The 14,420-nt window shown below is 41.5% G+C and overlaps 1 protein-coding gene across 2 annotated transcripts in view; it reads left to right on the forward strand.

Annotated features, from left to right (window-relative positions):
* Positions 1-14,420, forward strand: part of UBE2V2 (ubiquitin conjugating enzyme E2 V2) — a 61,875-nt gene that overhangs the window by 39,254 nt on the left and 8,201 nt on the right. For both annotated transcript variants that reach the window (XM_033202281.1, XM_033202282.1), the window contains exon 3: positions 6,121-6,246. In XM_033202281.1, the coding sequence (XP_033058172.1) occupies positions 6,121-6,246 (126 nt within the window). The remainder of the gene's footprint in view (positions 1-6,120; positions 6,247-14,420) is intronic.

Here is a 14,420-nt window from a genome sequence, read left to right on the forward strand (position 1 = left end):
CAAAATGCTGGGATTACAGGTGTGAGCCACCGCACCCAGCCCCTCCTGATTATTACAAAAGAAAAATGTATCAGGTAATTAGCAACATTAATTATAGAGAATGAATTAGTATGTTTTATGTTGTTTTCTGGTGTTCCTTTGCAAAATTCATGCACACTCCTAAACTGATAGGCTCCCTGTGTACCTTGCTCTATTTTTTCCTAAAGACATTTGAGGAAGGAAATATAATATTGATGGATAGAGTTCCTTATAACTTGGTATGCATAATGAAAACCTTGATTTTTACTGCCTGTGAACGTTATTACTATGGTCTGTTTGGTTAAAAAAAGTGCCAAATTTGGTTATAATTGATGAACATTCTGACTTACTGATTTGAAGATTTAACAGTCAGAACTTGGTAGAATATAAATTTGGAATTATTTAGATTTGGTTTTTCTCCAGCCACTGCCTGCAGCAGACTTTATTCTTTAAGAATGTTTTGGAGTTCATCAGTGGTCTTGTGGGCTGACCCACAGCACAGTTCCTAGCTGTGGTGGACTGGCTCCTGCTTGGTCTTTCACCCGGTTGGGGCCCCCTGCAGGATGCCCCAACTAGTTGCCATTCCTGGTGTCACTGAACCTCAGGAAACTCCATCCACTGGGGTGGGGGTGAAGGCTGCTTCTCCGCAACTCTCTCCTCGCTCAAGGGGCACAGGGCACACAGACAAGATGCTACAGCGGTCCTCCACTCTCTGTGGTTGGTGGTTTTGGAGCTGCAGGGGAGAAAAGGTCGTAATAGCTTTTCCTCACCTGTCTCAAGCTTAACTGCTGAGGCACTTATAATAAAAGGCAGACAAAAGTCTACAAATTTATTTAAGTTTTACATGACATGGGAACATTCAGAAAGGAAGACCCAAAGAAACAGGGAAACCTGCGTATTTTTATGCTAAATTTGATGAAGAGTGGACAGTGATGCAACAGCGTGATTGGATCTGATGGTAACACACTAGGTAATAAACTGGGGAACTTAACCAGGGCCTGTTTGTTCAGATTATGTCTGAACAAATCTGTCTATGGATTTGTCTATGGATTTCATTCCTTTCTTGGCATAAGACAAGACCCCTTTGGAGTGGTTCTCATGACCTACTTCATGGGGAGGTCAGCTAGATTTTAGGGTCTGCTTCAGGGGAGAAGGGGGTGCAGGTAAGGTAAGAGTAACCTTGCTTCTGCTGTTTTCTTAAGTGCCAAGGTGCCGTATTTTGGGATAGTGTCTTGAACCTCATCAGAGACCCGCTCACTTCCTTTGAGTGCCAGGCAGAGGTAGGAGGGTGTGCCCTGCAAAGGCACAGACTTCTTCTGGAGCTGGCCTCTGCTCACCACCTGATGATCTTCTCTGCATCACCCTCTCTCAGTTCTCTTGAAAGCAGGAGGTTATAGCGGGTATATTCAGTTGCCTTTTCATAAAACAGGCAGGAGTTGGTGTCTTACCACAGTTGTTTTCTCCTTAGAAGGTGCGATGTTGAGAACAATTTTGTCTCCAGGGTAGAGTACCTACATCTGGCCAGAAGAAGAGGAAGACTTTTTTGTTTGTTTGTTTTTGAGACGGAGTTTGGTTCTTGTTGCCCAGGCTGGAGTGCAATGGTGTGATCTTGGCTCACTGCAACCTCTGCCTCCCAGGTTCAAGTGGTTCTCCTGCCTCAGCCTCCCTAGTAGCTGGGATTACAGGCATATGCCACCACACCCAGCTAATTTTGTGTGTGTCTGTGTGTGTATATATATATATATTTTTTTTTTTTTTTTTTTTTTGGTGAGACAGAGTCTTGCTCAGTTCGCTCAGGCTGCAGTGCAGTGGTGCAATCTCGGCTCGCCACCGCATCTGCCTCCCGGGTTCACGCTATTCTCCTGCCTCAGCCTCCTGAGTAGCTGGGACTATAGGGACCCGCCACCATGCCCTTTTAATTTTTTGTATTTTTAGTAGAGTCGGGGTTTCACTGTGTTAGCCAGGATGGTCTCGATCTCCTGACCTTGTGATCCGCCCGCCTTGGCCTCCCAGAGTGCTGGGATTACATACGTGAGCCACTGCACCTGGCCTAATTTTGTATTTTTAGTAGAGATGGGGTTTCTCCATGTTGGTCAGGCTGGTCTCAGCCTGACCTCAGGTGATCTGCCCACCTCGGCCTTCCCAAAGTGCTGGGATTACAGGCATGAACCACCATGCCCGGTCGAGAGGAAGAAGACTTTTAATATATTGTTACATGGTTGGTTGTTTTTTATTTTTGTTTTATTTTATTTTGAGATAGTCTCACTCTGTCACCCAGGTTCAAGTGTAGTGGCCCGATCACAGCTCACAGCCTTAACCCCCTGGGCTCAAGCAATCCTCCCACCTCAGCCTTCTGAGTAGCTGGGACTATAGGAGCACACTACCATACCTGGCTAATTTGTGTGTGTGTGTGTAGAGACAGGGGTCTCACTATGTTGACAAGATGGGTCTCAAACTCCTGGGCTCAAATAGCCCTCATGCCTTGGCTTGCCAAAGTGCTAGGATTATAGGCATGAACTACTGTGCCTGGCCAGTTGTTTTTTTATTTTTTATACTTTATTGACTAAAGGTCCCTCTTTTTTTTTTTGAGATGGAGTTTCGCTCTTGTTGTCCAGGCTGGAGTGCAATGGCGGGATCTTGGCTTACCGCAACCTCTGCCTCCCAGGTTCAAGCGATTCTCCTGCCTCAGGCTACTGAGTAGCTGGGATTACAAGCATGCACCACCATGCCCGGCTGATTTTGTAGTTTTAGTAGAGATGGGGTTTCTCCATGTTGGTCAGGCTGGTCTCGAACTCCCGACCTCAGGTGATCTGCTTGCTTGGCCTCCCAAAGTGTTAGGATTACAGGCGTGAGCCACCGCATCTAGCCAGATCCCTCATTTTTTATGTTCTAGTATTTATTTGGATTTATATGATTAGCAGTTTTGTTTTTCTATGTTTCTGTGTTCAGTTTTCTGAAGCAATATTTGTTGTCACTAAAGTTTAGTACTTTTTCAAGTTTTCTCATATGCAAATGAAGGTACTGTCTCCATCTTTAAAATAGAAACAGTATGAGAATTAAGTGAAATAATAATTACATAATAGGAGAATACCTGAGTACTTGACTTAGTAAATATTAGTTTGTTTTTCTCCTCTTTTTTTTTTTTTGCTCTTGCTTTTTGTTAAATAACAGGAAAACTTGGCTGTTAATTTAATTTTTTTTTTTGAGACAGTCTTGCTCTGCCACCCAGGCTGGAGTGCAGTGGCTTGATGTCAGCTCACTGCAACCGCCACCTCCTGAGTTCAGGTGATTCTCCTGCCTCAGCCTCCCGACTAGCTGGGATTACAGGCGTGTGCTACCAATTTTTGTCTTTTTAGTAGAGATGGGGTTTCACCATGTTGGTCAGTCTGGTCTCGAACTCCTGACCTCAGGCAGTATGCCTGCCTTTGGCCTCCCAAAGTGCTGGGATTATAGGCATGAGCCACCATGCCCAGCCTGTTAATTTAAAATTTAGAGGGGATAAAATCAAAGGTGTCAGAAGTTAGGGTGATATTTACTGTAAGCGTTGGATTAGATTAATAGGCTAGCTTTGGGATTAAATTTTTTTTCTTTTTCTTTTTGAGATGGAGTCTCACTCTTGTCACCCAGGCTGGAGTGCAGTGGCGTGGTCTCAGCTCACTGCAAACTCTGCCTCCTGGGTTCATGCCATTCTCCTGCCTCAGCCTCCCAAATAGCTGGGACTACAGGCGCCCACCACCGCACCCAGCTAATTTTTTGTATTTTTAATAGAGACGGGGTTTCACCGTGGTCTCGATCTTCTGACTCGTGATCTGTGTTGGCCCCCCAAAGTGTTGGGGTTACAGGTGTGAGCCACGGTGCCCAGCCTAAAATTTTTTTTCTTAACATAAAATCCTTCAGAAAAGGGCTTTGGTTTTTTGTTTGTTTGTTTGTTTTTTAACTTAAAAGGAATTGAGGTAGAATTTACATGTAGTGAAATGCACAGATGTGCCGTGAGTTTGACAAATGTAGCTTGTTACCCCTACGGAAATACAGAACATTCCTGTCATTCCAGAAAGCTCCCTGTGCCCTGTCCCACACCCACCCCTGCTTCCTGCACCTGAGAGATTTGCATGTTGTAGAGCTTTGATAAGTAGGGTCATGTAGTGTATACACTTACGGTTCTCATCTTTACTCAGCATGAAGTCTGAGCAATTCAGTTGTGTTATCTCAGGTAATAGGAGTGTGTTTCTTTTTATTGTTGAATAGTATTTTACTATATGGATATACCACAGTGTGTTTATCAGTTTTTTTATGGACATTTGGATTTAATCTACTTTATTGCTTTTACAAATAAAGCTGCTATGGACATTTTTGTAGAAGTCTTTTTGTGAACATGTTTGTTTCCATTTCGTTTGGGTAAATGCCTAGGAATAGAATTGCTGTATCAGGGCCGGGCGCGGTGGCTCGCGCCGGTAATCCCAGCACTTCGGGAGGCCGAGGCGGCGGATCAAGAGGTCAGGAGATGGAGACCATCCTGGCTAACACGGTGAAACCCCGTCTCTACTAAAAATACCAAAAATTAGCCAGGCGTGGTGGCGGGTGCCTGTAGTCCCAGCTACTTGGGAGGCTGAGGCAGGAGAATGGCATGAACCCGGGAGGCGGAGCTTGCAGTGAGTCGAGATCGCTCTACTGCACTCCAACCTGGGTGACAGCGAGACTCCATCTCAAAAAAAAAAAAAAAAAAGAATTGCTCTATCATAGGGGAGTCTGATATGCATCCAGATTGGAGAATCACAGCCAAGATAGTCTGGAGATCTGTCTGATTTTAGTCATTTTTATATATTGAAAGTACTGGGGATATTATTAATATTTGCTTGCTGTTAATCTCAGATAAGTTTTATATATCTTTTTTCTTAAAAGCACTGAAGTATTTAATAACATACATATAAGATTGTTGCATAGGTTTTATATTAGAGTAGTTTAATACTGCAAATCTGACCTCCATTTGGATAGCTCTTGTTTATGGGGATGGGATCAGTTTGAGTAGGTGAGATCTGTAGATGGTTGATTAGCTTCCTCTCTCTCTGGTCTTATTCAGCAGCCAGCAGGTATTAAATTTCTCACTTTCATTTATTTATGTATATATTTTTATGTTATTTTAATTATAATTTAGAAAATTTATTAAAATTTCAATAATTATAAATTCTCTTTAAAACAATTTTTTTCTTTTTAATCTCCTGAGTCAAGGTGAGGATTCATTTATTTTTTACTTTGCTGTTTTAATGGTACACTAAGTTAACCAAGTGAACAAAAGCCATAGGAGAAAGAAGAGCTAATTTATAGGCATGCAAATAAGCCCTGGATAATCTAGAAGCTTTAAGTTTGATACCTATTTGAAAATGATGTGTAAACATGAAGTTTGCTATTGTATCTCTGAATTCAGATAATGGGATTTAATGAACCTCAAAATTAATGAAGTAGCAACGTAAGTATAACTAACAGGAGACATAAAATAATTATGTTTTATTGCTGCACAATGGTATAATGTGGGGTTTTCTTTTTTGCTAGAAGTTATTGATTGCCATATTAAGTAGGATGATCATATAATTTGTTATCCAACAAGACCCTTTTGAGAATGAAAACAGGCACTATTAATAGTCAATTCTGGAGCAATAGGAATAAGCAGAACTGTTGTGTAAAACAGAAACCTTCATATATGTTTGACACAAGTCTCAAGTAGCCCCTCCCTCTACAATGTAAACTTTTTAGCAAAATCTAAATTTAAGTGGTTTGGTTTTTCCTTTTTCCTTCTTCCTTCTAATTTGTTACAGGCATCATTTTTATCACAAAAGCAAGTTGTGATCATATTGATAATACTTTGTAGAATTAATTTTGTAAGATCTCATGGAATTAATTTTGTAAAATCTCAATTTTTAAGTATGCTTATTGCATTTTTTCTCACCATATAGGTGAAATAAATTTGAATGTGGAAAAATAAATTATTAATCATAAACACTGTCTTATCAAGTACATTCATATTGTACTTTTCCTTTTTTTTAGCACTTAGACATTAATATTTTACATATTGTTATTTTGATTGTCCTTTTGTTTTTTGCCTTCCAGACAAATTATGAAAACAGAATATATAGCCTGAAAGTAGAATGTGGACCTAAATACCCAGAAGCTCCTCCGTCAGTTAGATTTGTAACAAAAATTAATATGAATGGAATAAATAATTCCAGTGGGATGGTAAGTTAATATAGTCATTTTGGTTTTATATAACATAATGTATAGAGTTATATGTTAATTATACATACACACAGCATAATATGTGTAAGATATTAATATGTAGTTAGGAGAAAGTTTTTAAAAGAGGACTTTTGTTAAGCCAGAAGTCTAAAGAAGGTTGCATTATGTTGTTTTTATTTTATTAATATAAATTAGGCCATCCTTAAAAACCTAATGTGCTTACCTGGAATAGATGTATGTGGTGGTTTAAACTTTTTTTTTCTTTCTTTTTTTTTTTCTGGAAACAGAGTCTCACTCTGTCGCCCAGGCTGGAGTACAATAGTGTGATCTCGGCTCACTGCAACCTCCGCCTCCTGGGTTCAAGCGATTCTCCTGCCTCAGCCTCCCGAGTAGCTGGGATTACAGGCACCCACCATCATGCCCAGTTAATTTTTGTATTTTTGTAGAGACGGGGTTTCACAGTGTTTGGCCAGGCTGGTCTCGAACTCCTGCCCTTAGGTGATCCGCCTGCCTCGGCCTCCCAAAGTGCTGGGATTACAGATGTGAGCCACTGTGCCTGGCCAAAAGTTTTCTTAGGGTTTTAATTGCCTTAGTAGTCATATTTCAGTTGATCTTTAAAAAGATGACCATTATTGGGCGGGGCATGGTGCTCAGTCCTGTAGAGATTGTGCCGCTGCACTCCAGCCTGGGCGAAAGAGTGAAACTCCGTCAAAAAAAAAAGATGATCATTATTTCTCTTTGAATGTTGCTTTTCTGAGGGCTAAGGTACATTTGGTGGGATTAAAAGGATGACTTCATGAAAAGGATGAATATTCATGAAGGGTTTTTTTCTTTGAGGAGCAGATATATCTGTGTTGAAATAGTCATGGCTGAGCATCATTGTCTGTTTATTTTTGGGTTTCACTCTGTCCCCTAGGCTGTAGTGCAGTGGTACTCCCCCACTTCCCCTGGCCTCAAGTGATTCTCCCACTTCAGCCTCCCAAGTACATGAGACTACAAGGCACATGCCACCAAACCCAGCTAATTTTTGTATTTTTTGGTAGAGATGGTGTTTCGTCATGTTGGCCAGGCTGGACTCAAACTCCTGACCTCAAGTGATCCGCCCACCTTGGCCTCCCAAAGTGCTGGGATTACAGGCGTGAGCCACTGTGTCCAGCCTATTGTCTCTTTAAACAAAATGACATGCCCTGCTTGACCCACACAAGTTAGTAGAAAATATGAGTAGATTGTTAAGTTCATAAGTCTTTGAAGCCTAGGCTCTCTTGGTGCCATGTTGAGAGCACACCACATACAAAATACATTTTAGGAAGCAAAATAACATATCATCATCATAAAATTAGTATCATCCATCTTAGGAAATAGGACCTCAGTATCCTTGATTTCTCATCCCATCCCTATATTTCCTCTCTCTACCAGTGTATTTGTACTACAAATGTATCACATATGTATACAAATTCATCCTCCTTTCTTCTCTTCTTCTCTCTTTCCATCTATTTACCATCTGTTAAAAATCACGAGTTTATACTAACAACTCCCACTAATTTTATTCTAAGACTATAGGGTTTGTTCTGTGATTCTTCCTTTCCATCTGAGAAACCTGGCTCCCATGCTCCCTAATGCATTTACTTATTTACTCAATTTCCCCTTCATATAACTGTACTTCTGGCAACAAGTTGAATCTTGGATTCACAGCCAGCTCCCTGCCCCACATCCCCAACCTAATATGCAGGTCTGAGGCAGGGCCCCAGATTGGCTGGTGCGTCCAGCAGGGAGGCACCAGGCCAAATAAAGCATGACCCCGAGAAAGGAAGAAGGTGGGGGAAAGGTCATTGGAAACCTTAGCCCTGCACCTGCTGGGCCATTAACACCTCCCACACCCCTCCCACCGCCCACTCCTGTGCCAACTCAGAGCTGGGACCTGAGAGTCTCTCTAGCCCTCACAGCCCTCAGTTGATCAGTCTTTGTGATTTACTGGGAGCATTTAGTCCATTTACATTTAATATACATAATTACTGACATGTTCAGGTTTAAATAGATCATCTTAGTTGGTGGTTTCTATTTTTCTGCATGTTTCTTGCCTACTTTTGGAATGGTTGTTCTCAACTTCTTTCATTCTGTTTGTGTTCTTTCAGTGGTTATTCTAGAAATTATGCACACTTATCTATTTTTAAGAAATTTGATAGGAGCAGGATTATAAAGCATATGAGTACACAGAAAGGATATTATTTAGGGAATGTCCTGTGTGACACACAGCATTGCCTTTATGAGGAAGATCTTGGTTAGATTTTGCTACTAGATGTATCTGTTTTTCTCCACTACTGGTTTGTTTTTACATTATAGTTTCTGTAAATTAAGTAACTAATGGTGTGTTCTACATTGTCATGGAAGCTAGGAAATTTAGATTAAATTTCAGACCTACCTCTAATAAGCTTATCTGATCTCTTGGGCTTTTGGTCCATTAGTTGATATTTTGCCTCCCTCTCTACCTCCCTTCCCCCAATCCATTTATCATTAAGCCTTGTCAGTTTTATGTTCCAACTGTAACTCGATTTAGGTCTTGTTTTTCTGTTTACGTTGCCACCAAGTGAATATTGGCCATCATTTATTTCCTGGACTCTTGCAACAACATCTCTGATTCTGCTTTTTAAAATCCCTTCCAATCTTTCCAAAGTTAGCAGCCAGAGGGATCCTCCTAAGAGACAAATTGTGTCATGTCATTTCTGCACTTCAAATTCCTTTAGGGGCATCAGCCTCAGCATGCTTGCTTCTTGCCATGGCTCACTGGGGGGAAATGCTCAAGGTGCACACTGGCTTGCGTGCCTTTCGTTTGGTCTCAAGACCTTTGCACTTCTGCTCTTCCTCCTTCCTCCACAGTCTGGCTAACTCCTATGGGTCCTTCATTTCTCACTATAAATTCCCCTGTCTTTTTTATTGAGACAGAGTCTTGCTCTGTCACTCAGGTTGGAGTGCAGTGGCACTGTCTTGCTCACTGCAACCTCCATCTCCTGGGTTTAAGTGATTCTCCTGCCTTAGCCTCTGAAGTAGCTGGGACTACAAGTGTGTGCCACAACACCTGGCTAATTTAATACAGATGGAGGTTTGCCATGTTGGCTAGGCTGTTCTCGGACTCCTGACCCGCGCTGGCCTCCGAAAGTGCTGGGATTACAGGCGTGAGCCACCGCACCCAGCCTAAATTCCACTTTTTTTTTTTTTTTTTTTTTTTGAGACAGAGTCTTGCTCTGTCGCCCAGGCTGGAGTGCAGTGGCCGGATCTCAGCTCACTGCAAGCTCCACCTCCCGGGTTTAAGCCATTCTCCTGCCTCAGCCTCCCAAGTAGCTGGGGCTACAGGCGCCCGCCACCTCGGCCGGCTAGTTTTTTGTATTTTTTAGTAGAGACGAGGTTTCACCGTGTTAGCCAGGAGGGTCTCGATCTCCTGACCTCGTGATCCGTCCGTCTCGGCCTCCCAAAGTGCTGGGATTACAGGCTTGAGCCACCGCGCCCGGCCAAAATTCCACTTTTTAATAGAACTCTTTATTGATGTTCCAACTTGAATTATGTCCCTTCTGTTGCTCTGTTATAGTCACTCTTATTCTTTTGTTGCACTTACTATAAATTTATCTTTTTGATTTTAAAAGAAATGTTTCTAATATAATAGAAGAAGTTTTAGAGAATGATAGAACCAGCATCTATGTGTCCTCCACCTAGCTTTGTTAAATGTTAACATTTGTCTTATTTGTAACAGATTTTTTTCTTTTTATTTTGAGATGGAGTCTTACTCTGTCTCCCAGGCTGGAGTGCAGTCATGTGATCTTGGCTTACTGCAACATCTGTCTCCCGGGTTCAAGCAATTCTCCTGCCTCAGCCTCCCAAGTAGCTGGGACCACAGGCATATGCCACCGCGCCCGGCTAATTTTTTTGTGTTTTTAATAGAGATGGGGTTTCACCATGTTGGTTAGGCTGGTCTCAAACTCCTGACCTCAAATGATCCACCTGCCTCGGGCTCCCAAAGTGCTGAGATTACAGGTGTGAGCCACCCTGCCCGGCCAGATTTTTTTCTTATTGGTACAAAGACTACATTATAAATAGAGTTAATTCTGTGTGTGGCTTTCTCTTGTTTCCCCTTCCTATTTTTTTTGAGACGGAGTTTTGCTCTTGTCGCTCGGGCTGGAGTGCAGTGGCACAATCTCAGCTCACTGCAACCTCTGCCTCCTGGGTTCAAGCGATTCTCCTGCCTCAGCCTCACAAGTAGCTGGGATTACAGGTGCCCGCCACCACTCCTGGCTAATTTTTGTATTTTTAGTAGAGATGGGGTTTCACCATGTTGGCCAGGCTGGTCTCGAACTCCTGACATCAGGTGATCTGCCTGCCTCGGCCTGCCAAAGTGCTGGGTGGGATTACAGGCGTGAGCTACTATGTCTAACCAAGTTTAAAATTTTTAAATTAAAATGTTCTCCATCAGATGGCTGTAAAACTTTCTAAATTCTTACTCTCAGTTGCAATGTTTATCTTGTCAAGGACCAGTAGAATTCAGTTCGTGGCCTGCCCCTTTCCATGGACATACCTTGAGTAGCGCTATTCTCGGAATACATCTACAAGTGTGCCATGGCGTGGGGCTTTCTTCAGCTTGAATATTGCCAAGCTGCTGTCCGCAGGGCTGGGTCAATGTCAGCCCCACCAGTGGTGTATAACAGGACCCTGTGAATGTGTGTTCCCACCAACCCTTCTTACTGTCAATCTGGAATGGGGACTGGGAAACAGAAAAAGAAATACTGATTTTAATCATTATTGGAGTGTAGATGTGTGTATGGAGGGTTGTGGGTAGGGTGAATATATTGGACATCTGTTTTTCTCTTCCATTTACATCTAAGAGTTTGGATTATTACTTTTATAACTAGTAAATGGTACAGAATTTCACACTGGTTATTGTGCCAGGATAGTTTTATATATTTTGAGGCTATTTAAGTATCTCATGAATTGTAGTTCACAGGCATTGATGGTGGGTGTCGCTTTAGTAATTTTAGTTTATGTGTATTTAATACGACGAGGCAAAATTATTCCCTGTGGTTGGTTAGCATTCTGAAGTGTAAATTTCATTGTCTTATGCAGTGAGATCTCACATTTTGGAGGTCATTGTATGTTGTAGACTGATAAGATGCAGATTTTATTCTGACATGATATTTATTTTCTCATGCTCTTTATTGTCTTCTCTCTTCATCTTTTTTGTTTTTCTTTTCCTCCAGTGTTTTTTTTTTTTTTTCACCCTGTTGGTATTTCACAGGATTTGCAATCACTGATGTTTATTTAACTACCATTTACAGCTGGAAATGTTTGTGTCTGCTTTAGAAATAGCCTGGTATTCTCTCTACTTATTTTTATAAACTGTTCAATTATGGAGTCTATTTAAAATAAGCTAATGAGGTTGCCACTCTTTAAAGTGTTAGAGGAAGCATTTTAAATGTACCTTACCACTGTAACATTTTTCTTACTCTTTTAGTTTCTTTTCTTTTCCTTTTTTTTTTTTTTTGAGACGGAGTTTCACTCTTATTGCCCAGGGTAGAGTGCAATAGTGCGATCTCAGCTCACTGCAACCTCTGCCTCCTGGGTTCAAGCGATTCTCCTGCCTCAACCTCCCTAGTATCTGGGATAACAGGCACCCACCACCATGCCCAGCTAATTTTTTGTATTTTTAGTAGAGACAGGGTTTCACTATGTTGGCCAGGCTGATCTCTAACTCCTGATCTCAGGTGATCCACCCACCTCAGCCTCCCAAAGTTCTGGGATTAAAAGTGTGAGCCACTGCACCCGGTGTTAGTTTCTAAAATAAATATCACTCAAATTATTTTTCTTTTCTACTTTCAAACACTTCCATGGTGATATAATTCACATACCATACCATACAATTCGCCCATTTAAAGTGTAAAATTCAAGGATTTTTAGTATTCACAACATTGTGGAATCACTGCGATGACCCAGGTTTGGAACATTTTTGTTCTTCCCAAAGCAAATCTGTGCCCATCAGTTGTCATTTTCCATCCCACCTCCCTCAACCCTAAACAACCATTAATCCACTTTCTGTCTTTATAGATTTGCCCATTTTGGATGTTTCATATAAATAGAGTCATAAAGTATGTGTTCTTCGGTGACTTAACGTAATGTTTTCAAGATTTACTCATGTTTTTAGTGTGTATTGGTACTTTATTCCTTTTTATTGTTGAATAATATTCCATTGTATGGAGATCCCATTTTATATATCCATTTATCACCTGGTAGATATTTCTATTTTTCTACTTTTGGCTATTATGAATACTGTTGCTATGAAAATTTGTGTACAAGTTTTCAAGTGGGCAAATATTTTCATTTCTTTTAGATATATATTTAGGAGTGGAATTGTTGGGTCATATAGTATCTGTGTTTTAGTTTTTGAGGAACTGTCAAGAAAGGTTTTCTAAAGTGAATGGGCCATCTTACATTGCTACCACTAGTGTATGCAGGTTCCCAGCTTCTCCACATCCTTGCTAACCTCAAGTAAAAAATCTACAACACAAACACAGAAATAAAAAGCAAAAAATTAAAACATAACAACATGAACAATCACTTTCAAAAAAAGGAAAACAACGAGGAAAGAGGGAAGGAAGACCACAGAATAACCAGAAAATAAATAACAAAATGGCAGAAGCAAGTCCTTACTTATCAAGGACTTTGTTACTATGTCTGATTCGAGCCATCCTGTTGGGTGTGAGGTGGTATTTCATTGTGGTTTTGATTTACAATTCTTGATCGCTGATGATGTTAAGGACCTTATATGTGCTTGTATGTCTTTGGAGAAATATATATTCAGATTCTTTGCCCATTTTTTAAAAGTAGTTTAAAACAGCAAACATTCTCTCGGTTTCTGTGCATCAGGAATGTGGGTGCAGTTTTCAGTAGGTCCTGTGGTTTGGAATTTCACATAGGCTGCAATTCAGATGTCAGCCTGTGCTGCCATCTCATCTGAATGCTTAACTAAGAAAGGATCCAATTCCAAGCCCACTCATATGGTTGTAGGCATGATTTTGTTCCTTGTGGGTTTCTGGACTGAGGGCCTCAGTTTTTCTCAGGCTGTTACCCAGAGACCACCCTCAGTTCCTTGCCACATAGGCTTCTCCATAGGGTAGTTCACCACAAGGCAGGTGATGTCTGTCTGTGAGGCCAGTGAAGGGAAGCAAGAGAGAGCAAGATGGAAGCCAGACTTTTTAAAAATCAGAGTCACACAAACACACACACACACACACAAATTATAATAAGAGGGCAGGAGAAAATTTTGGAAGTAGGGGATAGGTTTATGATATAGATTGTGGTGATGGTTTTATGGATGTATACTTATCTCCAAGTTTATCCAGTAGTATACATTAATTATGTACAACTCTTTGTATGTAAAACAATGAATAAAAAAAATATTAAGGCTGGTCGCAGTGGCTCATGCCTGTAATCCCAGCACTCTGGGAGTCAGAGGCGGGTGGGTCACAAGGTCAGGAGATTGAGACCATCCTGGCTAACATGGTGAAACCCTATCTATACTAAAAATACCAAAAATTAGCCAGGCGTGGTGGTGGGCGCCTGTAGTCCCAGCTACTCGGGAGGCTGAGGCAGGAGAATGGCGTGAACTGAGGAGGCGAAGCTTGCAGTGAGCTGAGATCTCGCCACTGCACTCCAGCCTGGGCGACAGAGTGAGACTCCGTCTCAAAAACATTTAAAAAAAAAGAAAGGTGCAGTGGCTCATGCCTGTAATCCCAGCACTTTGGGAAGCCGAGGCAGGCATATTGCTGAGCTCAGGAGCTCGAGACAAGCCTGGGCAACATGGTGAAACCCCGTCTCTAAAAAAAAAAACTAAAATTAGCTGGGCGTGGTGGCACATGCCTGTGGTCCCAGCTACTCAGGAGGCTGAGATGGAAGGATGGCTTGAGCCCAGGAGGTCAAGGCTGCAGTAAGCAAAGATTGTGCCACTGCACTCCAGCCTGGGTAACAGTGAGACCATGTCTCAAAAATAAAAAGAAACAAGTCATAGATCTAGCCCATACTCAAGAGGAGAGATTACATAGGGCATGAATATCAGGAGTTGGGGATATTTGGGAGCTGTTTTAAAAGCTGCCTATCACAGTCTGCGTTTGCCTTTTTTTTTTTTTTTTTTTTGAGAC

Source organism: Trachypithecus francoisi, unplaced genomic scaffold, assembly GCF_009764315.1.
Source record: "Trachypithecus francoisi isolate TF-2019V2 unplaced genomic scaffold, Tfra_2.0 Lachesis_group7, whole genome shotgun sequence".
NCBI lineage: Eukaryota > Metazoa > Chordata > Mammalia > Primates > Cercopithecidae > Trachypithecus > Trachypithecus francoisi.